The 9,101-nt window shown below is 44.3% G+C and overlaps 1 protein-coding gene across 1 annotated transcript; it reads left to right on the forward strand. All coding sequences in view use genetic code 11, as the record gives it.

The window, feature by feature from the left end:
• Positions 1-1,089: 1,089 nt before the first annotated feature.
• Positions 1,090-8,856, forward strand: EGR_05855 (Integrator complex subunit 3; the record flags this gene model as incomplete). The annotated part of the gene is made up of 16 exons (XM_024495104.1): positions 1,090-1,147; positions 1,467-1,552; positions 2,115-2,206; positions 2,339-2,634; positions 2,806-3,234; positions 3,317-3,538; positions 3,614-3,833; positions 4,145-4,309; positions 4,614-4,707; positions 4,790-4,849; positions 5,111-5,255; positions 5,333-5,495; positions 6,245-6,505; positions 6,879-6,970; positions 7,475-7,737; positions 8,272-8,856. The coding sequence occupies 16 exons, from the start codon at positions 1,090-1,092 to the stop codon at positions 8,854-8,856; spliced, it is 3,231 nt and encodes a 1,076-aa protein (XP_024350450.1).
• Positions 8,857-9,101: the final 245 nt, after the last annotated feature.

Consider the following 9,101-nt stretch of genomic DNA (forward strand, 5'->3'; position numbering starts at 1 on the left):
TCCCTGGTTCATTAAGGGAATACTGAAAGTACAATGGTAAGGTGTTAAGTAGTCTGTTGTATTGGGAGAGTTTCGCTAAGCATCTGCATGTGCACCACAATATTTTGGTTCTATATCCAAGGTTTAATTGGCATTAGGCTAGTCAAAGCTCCTTTGTCTCAAAGCGAAGGCGTTTTGGTCCCCCATTTTTCACATGTATTGTCCAACTGCGATACGTGAAAAGCTCTCAGGGGTCTACTCTTCTGCTATCCCGATTCTATCATTGACAGCATTTTGCGTTGAATAGCTACAGGTGCTTTGTATGCGTGCCTACTTATGCTTGCCTTTTTCCCAAGGTGAGAGCATATTCGGTGCAGGCTCTGGCAAACAGTGTGCCTTTTCACGTGCTCACATGATTTAACATTTACAGATTTAATCGTGTTGTACCATCAACTGGAATGGGATTATGACATTCAGCGTTGCCTTATTTGCTTGAAGGCTATGCCAAGCCCTAGATCTGACGCATTGAATCGAAAACCATAAAAGCAAGAAAGTGTGCGAAATGTCCGGGTTAAATTTTGTGCGTGCAAGATGGTGAACTTTTGTCCCTTTTTGATCACCACGTTTCAAAATGTGCCGCTGTTTTCTTTTGTGATGCGTTCTTTTTTGGAGCTCATGTAATGTCAACTACCACTCCTAGTCATTGTTGAGAGGGGGCATTGCTCTTGAAATCATTTATTGACCTAAGCGGGCAAAGTTTGGCAATAATTCCATAGATCCTGGACTACGGTGTTAATTCATGTGCCAAAAAAATGCATTTATAATCGCACCGACTGGGGTGTATTGCGATGCCGGAATGGCATTGTAAACGCGCCTAACTTAATTTCACCAAAAATATTTCAAAATGTTTCGCTCACCCTCTATTGTCGTAGTGAGGGACTATTTTGGTAATGCTGTTAGAAATGATTACTCCTGTTAACGCCTTCCAACTATTGTCGTTTAGGTGGTTACATAGTTGGAACCTGTTTCTCGTGCATGTACAGGGTATTTGTTTAATTTTACTTATCCTTCTCCCACTTTTAGTGCCCCATTGCCCATCAAAACTGCAAGATGGCTCTCTTCTTCGATTGGTTCTGCTTTCGACATAATGAATGTATTATGAACATCGGTACGCCTTCGTTCCACAAATCTTATTAGTAATTTAAAAGTCCAAACAAGGGAAATTAATTTTAATGGTCCTGGCTCAAGCCACTTATCCTCGAATTGTTTGAGTATCATGTGACAGTTTTTTTTTAGATTTTTAAGAAGAGGAGTAATTCTCCCGTTTTAGTTTGCACTCTGTGATAACTGTTGTTCCTTTGCGCAATATCCACTCGTGATCTTTGCAGCTTTTATATCATAAAAAGATGGGGTGCTTGAGATTCGCCCTTGGTGGTGGTGCAATTGCAAGGACGATTTTCCATCGCTTCACTTTGTTTTTGTTGTAGAGCCGGCAATGCTCATCATTACCAATAACCTCTCCTCTACGCGCTTTCAACCGTTCGCCCTCTCTATGTTGGAGTTTTTCGTAAAGGTGAGTCGTCAGTTTTGAAACTAAACGCGTCCATTGACGTTTCCTACTGTCACTTGTCTTGAAGACACTTTTTACACACTCAGCGAAATATAACTTTCATTACTTTTGCTATTCATTTTTATCAACCTGGTTCAAATATCCACTTTTGTCTTGGAAATATTACTCTGCCTTATTACTATCTTAATTCCCAAGGGAATTACCACTTGGGATAGTTCCATTAATTGCATCGTTTAAATGGCCAGCTTCAACATCTATTCTTTCACCAATCGTGTATTGTAATCATAATCAGCTGTGTTCAATCCTTGTGGCTAGAGGGTATCTTAAGAAATTTGTTTCCTATCGAGGGAAAAATGTTTCCCAGTCCAGTGCCAATTTTTTAAGTACATTGTCTGGGTTCCTTGCTGTTTGTGTTTTAAAACATGGAGATACCGACAAATAATATAGGGTCCTGTAGCTTACAATGGGTCCTTTTTCTACTACTGTGATGGTAGAATGTTGCTGATTTTTGGGTGAGTTCTCAAGCTCAGTTGTTTAAGAGCCCTCGTGTTCGCTTTCCTTTTAGACTGCGACCAACTTTCATCCACTCCTAACGGAGAGGTTTGCTTTTTCAATTCGGGCAGGCATTGACGACAGCCTACGTCTAGGTGTTATTCGGTGAGTCGATTACTTCTTCATGTTCCCATTGCAGTTTTAATCTCGTTAAATTCTCATGCTTTCACCCGTGTTTTCTCCGTCTTGTAAATGCCCTGAGGCTTCGATGGATGCTGTCTTATTTTTATTTTGCAGATCAATTAATCCCATTTTGGACACACTGCTCCGGATTGCTCCGGATATCTACCGCAGCTTCACCACTCTTATTGGTCCTTTGGTGGACTCCACCCTCCCCCTATCATCCGCTCCCGGGGCCAGTGGCGTGGGCAGCTCCACCGCCGCACCGGGAGAAGCAAACGCCCTCGAACTCGGAGGAGGAGGCAGTGGTGGTGGTGGTGGAGGAAGCTTTGACGGTAATAAATTCCACCGACCTCACTCCACAGTTGGCCTCTCTAAGTCTCACTCTTCTGATCTTTTAAGCAGACCCAGAGGTTAGCGAATTCATTAATTATAATGGCTTTGTTGGATCCAGTACAGCAACTGGGCAACACGCTTCATACTCATCACGCTTTGTGCCTGGATTGTGCCGATGTTCACTTTATGCAGTCTTTCACGTCGCGCTTCTAACACATCCCCTCCTCCTAACTTATTCACTGTTTTAGATGCGATTGGTCACACCTCGGCAATTAACGCATCCGCTACTGGTTCACCGACAGATCCTCGTCTCCGTCGTGGAAGCCTTCCGAATGTTGCACCCCCAAAAAACGGAGCCTTACCCCTTCCCTTCAAGACTCAACAGCGTCCACCGTCGCCGGAAGCTTTGGGCCGATTTTCACCTCCGCCTCTACCTCTGATCGATCTCTCCACCTCTGAATTCACATCTCCGGATGAGGTCAAGAAAGGAAGTGCCAACCAACAGCAGTCGGAGAGGAAAACACGCCCACAATCGCCCCCACCACCCGTGGCGGTGTATCCCGCCCTCCCGCCTCCGCAAGAACTCTCTGCGTTGCCTAGCAATTTTGAGACTCTGGCTTCACCGGAATGTCGTATCGGAGCCAACTCTAGTGTGGACACTATTCAGCAACGCATCGGTTAGTCTACAACCAAGAAGGACCGATGATTCGTTGAAATTTGTTTGTATGGAATGATTCATTCTTTTGTTTTCCTTTGTAGACGATTTGCGTCGGAGATTTCAGTCCTACCAACTTCGCTACACGTACAGGATAAAAACAGACGTTAATGTGTTTGACATTCTCGGTCAATTTGTCGGTGAAATTCATGAGTACTTGGAGAAGTTGATCTTCAAAGCGCGAGCCGTAGGTTTGCTGAGGGAAGTCAGTGGGTCGAACGAAGAGAGTAGAAGCTCAACACCTGCCTCCTTGTCAGACGATGCAGGTACGTTCTATTTTGACTACTTAGAGGACGGGCTACACAAAGGCCAACGCTGTTTTTCTACGCCGTTTTTTTCAGGCCTTGCAGACGTGTGTGAGGCAATGCAGAACCTCATCTACTCCGTGCTGGAGGATGACTTTTCCGACGATTTGGCGATGGTAGGTCGAATCGCGGATGTAATTAGCCAGATCTGTCTACCCCTCTTCGACAATGTCGCGGAGTGTGGTGATGCAGCGGCCCTTGAAAATAACAGAGTTGGTAGTGTTCTTCTGCCCTCGCACATGCCTATCACTCAAGAGTAAGTTTTTTTCATGATAGATGACTTTTACTGAATTTGATTGATTTAGTAGCTTAAATGGAAAGTCGCTTTGCTAATTGTGGTGGTTAGATACCTTTGGTTTTAAAGTAGTGTAAACTTTTGAAGCTACTCGAAAATGTGTGTAGTTTGTCAACATGTCAAAGTTGGCCTTTTACCAGCCGCCAATGCAAAATTGTTCGTAAGTTAAGTGTCCTTTAGTGGTAAATCGTTGTCTTTCATAATTGTTCTGCTCTATCATCGAGATATCAAAAACTCATTGCATAAAGGTGGATTTTGTACTTCTTGTGCAGGAAGATTGATGGCAGTCTCGCCTCTCCAGTGTTCGTGCTGCTTCGAAATCTGTGTGAAATGAGTCGATCTAATGCGAAACGCGAGATTCTTCTACTTCTACTCACCGAGATCCAGATTCGGCAACCTCGAATCGGTTATCATTTGCTTTACTACCTCACTGTCAGGTTAGCCAATTTTGGAAAGTTCAATCCCATGTCTAATTTACCACTCATCTGTAGTTACTTTTGGAGGTAAAGCTATTGATTGTCGGTGGGTATGTAGCTTCTACAGTCAGTGGGATGGGGTATCTGTAGCTCTTACCTTACAAGATAATGCATTTTGATGGTCACACTGCTTCGAAGCAGTTGGAAAATCGAATTAAGTCGAAAGCATTAGCTTTCTATGCCATCGTTTATCGGCTTGTTGTTATCATCAGCAGACCCACAGTGTTACTTTTGTCTTCTCACTTGTTGGTTCCTCTATTTTTAGCACCGTAAACGAAGACAGAATGGCGGCTTATAGGAGTTTTTGTGCAAGCCAGGAGAACTCTAGTTTCCTTGTGTGTCTCTATCGCGATCTGCAGGTACGTTAATTGTTAAGAATTTGTTGTATTGACTTCTTCACAAGGACTTATCCCATGCATTTGTCTTTTTTTGCTCCTTTAGCTGCTTGCAGATGACAACCGATTTCTTTTCTGTTTTCTTCTACCAACAATCTACAATGTCGTGAGTTCCAGATTCTCTCTAAAGGCGACATTTCTTAAAAATTTTCTTGAAAATAAAATCCCGCATTTGCATAACCATGTCAACATTTGCTGTAAACTTTGTACATCACACTGTTACTGTGGTTCGTATTGAGGTCACGCCGTAGCCTCATGATGTCATATTCTGTCTTGTGAACGTGGATTTTCGTTTCTTCGTAGTATTTTTTTGGTGAGAAATTGGAATTATAACTGACTTGCGTACATCGTCTTCGTCATTTTACAGTTCGCGACCGATCTCGCTAACAATCCGGATTTTCTTCGCCTAGTCGTTAGCAAAATAGACTCCAGTCAGGTAAATTACCTTATTAGCGAGATTCTTCGTGGGCATCTCAACCTCTTCCATCGATCCGATATTACGGACGTCCTCAGTAAGCTCCATTGTCTTCTATCTACCATGGAAAAGTGGTGACTTGGATGCATACGTAATATTTTGTCGTCATTTTAGAAGCGAGTTTGGAATGGAGTTCGACGGAGCAGTCCTTCTTCTGGCAACTCGTTGGCGCTCATGAATTGCCCACTAAGCATTTCCTTCCCCTCATCTCTCTTGTCGATGGACAAAAGCACTCCGAGGCGTGTTCCCAACTTCTGCTCCTTCTGCAGCTCGAAAAGTGTGTTTTTTCCTTGAATTTGCCCCTCTTTTACTAAGCAACCTCATGCATGTGTGTATGCAAATAGCAGAATCACACGGTCACTGCGTACCACGTGGTACTTGATTTAGATAAATGTATTCTTCATTTATATTCTGCTTCCTAAAGCGGCGTAAGTCAGTTGTTTTGGGCTATTTCGATATAAGTCAAGACTGGACCTTGGCTCCCCTTGTGTTTTGAGGAATGGCCTAATTCTGCGTTCTCACCGTGTGCACAAATAACTCAACGTGTTCAGTCTTCTGGGCCTCTCTCTCACAAGTTTAGCGTGTTTTGCTAATTCTATTTCAACGAGAATATGGATTAATTCGTGACTTCATTCTCGAAGGTGTTAATAAATTTGAATTTTCTGGTCCAAATGATTGAGTCTTGCTAACCAGACATGTTAAAGCTAATAAAGGAAGTATTTTGGTTTTAGAAAGATTGGGTAGATTCTGCGCCCAGTGTTTTTTGACCTTACTGATGAGATGGAAACGAATGAGTTTTTAGCTCAAGTTGTAGAGGACATCAGTCAGGAAGGACTGGTTACCTTATGGTACTGCCGTTATGACTCTAGCTATATGTTACCTGGGTGGTATCCGATTCGCTAGACTGAAAACACGTATCCTTCTGCCGTGAATAGATGTTTATTGGATCTTACGAATCACCAAGCTTCTCAGGATAAGTACGTTAGAGTAAACAAATGATTTTTTTGTCCTTTCCTCTCTCACCAGACCAACGAACGAGATAGTGCGTCTCCTGTTGACCCGCGCAGCCTCCAGCCTCAATTCCACCGTAGCCGCCTCCAACACAGCTGATGACCTCCTCTCCGTCACCACGCTACACTACTGGGGTCGTCCAGGCGGTGCCTATGCCCAACGTTTTGCTGAAATTCTTGGCTCCATGGTGACAACTGCAGTGAACACCCTGCGTTGCGCTCATGACGCTGAGGAGGGAGGCATTGGCGTCGCAGGTAGAAAAAGAAACGGTCCAAAGTGAGTGATTTGCCCGGTAGCGATTCGAGCCCTCTCCGAACGCGTGATGATGCATACCGGTTTGGCGGAGTTTATTGTGTGTAGAATGACAATAGACACAAATAGAACAGTGTGACATGAAATTGGCGGCCAAACCGCCAGGACTGAAAGGTCTGTGTGCATGAGTGGCGCCCGAGTTCCCCCGAAATTGTTATAATGGATGACACGAATGGGATGTCATGTTGCCAAGATGCTAGCTGAAATTGAGGAGATTGAAGAGTTTGCATAGTGAAAGTGGAAGTGTTCCTTTCAAAATGTTTATGCACCTACATAAAACTTTTAGTGTAACACCTTGCCTTAATCTTACAGTAGTGTTTACTTTTGTTATTTCTAGGGCTGGTTGCGGCAGTTCGGATCAGATGCCTCTCTTGATCTCCATTCTTACACATTTAGAATGCATGCGAAGAAATTGCAAAAACATCTCGAGTGAGTTGCACTGCTGATCAGCGCTTGCATCCATTCTTTTTACCCGTCGATTTGCATTTTTGTTTACTCCCGACGGGCTGCTAAAGTTGTCACTCTTTGCTTATAGAAAAGAAGAACGAAACTTGTTGTGGTAGGTTGTCAGTCGGGTGCCGTTGAAATGGCTGTTTCCCTCGGTTCATGTGTTTATTATTAGCATACCTTATTCCTTCTGCCTCCTTTACCTCGAATGCATTACCAACAGTTTTAATAATTCCGTCTATTACTTTATTTCTCTTCCTTTGTCCTCATACTCCAACAAAAAGTTACGTTTACAATTGGCTTCGCGAGATCTCGGTAACCCGTTCTTGGGGCCTATGGTGTGCTGCTCCAATGCAGGTGTTACTCTTTACCACTCTTTGCTTTCTTGCGGCCAACTAATGAGATTGCATTTATTTTTATCTGTTTACCTGTTAGTGGCTGAGTTGAATCCCAACTGTCTACGTTATTTCCTAACCTCCCCTCTAGTGCTACAAGCGGCAGAGCTTCAAACCTCCCTACAACAGGTCATCCTCTCCACGGGAGTTCCTGCTCATGTGAAGGACCGTTTTGCAGAACTCCTTAGCCTAGTAGAGCATGACGCCATGGAGACTGTCCAGACAACATCAACCACAACTAGGGCGGGTGGAACATCACGAAACAATAAGCAGGAGGCTAAGGAAGTTCTTGGCACCGGGTCCTCGAAGGGGGGACACAGTCTCCGCAATCTCGATTCGAGACGCGCGGCTGAGGTGAGCCTTGTCAGTGGAAGGCATCAGTCTAGAAGTAGGTTTTGTGAATGCACAAGACTAGGACCCGATGACAACTAAAACCAAAACCACCAAAGCTCAGGATGAATCGTGGAGTGTCGAGTAGGACGCCATAGTCAAATGTGCAGCTAGAACAAATTGTATAGTCCTCTCTTTGACCTTGGGCACCATTCTGGACGTTACCCTTCATCGCTCCTCTTTCCAAGTTTTGATAGGGTAGATGGACAAATTAGAACTACCTGCAAATTAGATAATGAAGTTTCTCATCTTGACTAGAAGGCGTTCGATCCCAACAATACTGATGCAGTTCATGGACCCACCTTTCGTGTGCTCTTCGCGAACTTCACTGCAGTTTAGTTACCTTGTATTCCTCAGTAGTGGACGGTGTTCTACAGAGATTACATTTCCTATTTTGATCGTCGCTCGTAGAATAACTTGCCTAAAAGCGGGATATTTGAGTAAACCATAATACAAGGGAACTTCACATGGCTATGCTCTCTTCTCACTCCTCTTTAGGTGGAACGCAGAAGATCTGCTGCATTAGAGAGTGGAAAAAGGAAGCTAACACGCAAGAAATGGGACGAAGAAGAGGGTGAGGGCGACGACAGTTCGGACTACTCAAACAACAACAATAGTACTAACAACACCACCAGCAACAATAATGCCAATTCGGAAGAAGATAATGATAGCGATGGAGCCCTGGCAATTGACGACTCTATAGACGCTTCGGCCAACACGGAAAATGAGAAACAGGATGCCGTTGCCCCTTTGTCGTCTTCTTCCTCGCCTAATTCCCCCAACGGCGATAACAATAACTCGTCAAACTCATCAGGATCCGACTCGGGAGATGATGATGACGACGAGGAGGAGGGGCCTGTGATTCGTGGCGGGAAGCGTTCGGCTAAGGGTCGTTCTGTCTCCACAAAGAGGCAACAACCACCTGCAAAGAAACGCGCCACTGCGAGGACTCGCAAAGCGGCCCCGATTGCTGTCGACTCAGATGAGGAGGGAGGCGAGGAGAGTGACTCCGAAGATGCACCTCGTGTCACGGGGCCCTCGAAGAGACGCAAAGTGGTTTCTCGACGGCTCCTCGACGATTAAGCTCGTTTGTCCATACATATGTATAGGCTTGTTCAGTGTACAGTGCGTTTAGATGCGCAGCCGCCAGCAGTTGTAAACCAGCCTCTCTGGCTCAGCCATTTATTAGCAAGATTGCTCATCTTTTTTTGTCAGAAAGCTGATATCCTAGTGGTCTTTGATGGTAGATTGGTACTAGTTCTACCAAATAAGGATTCGACCTTCGGATAAACAAATATTACTTTGCTTTGGGCAATATCTTAAGCTAT

Source organism: Echinococcus granulosus (assembly GCF_000524195.1).
Source record: "Echinococcus granulosus chromosome Unknown EG_S00047, whole genome shotgun sequence".
Taxonomy (NCBI): Eukaryota; Metazoa; Platyhelminthes; class Cestoda; order Cyclophyllidea; family Taeniidae; genus Echinococcus; species Echinococcus granulosus.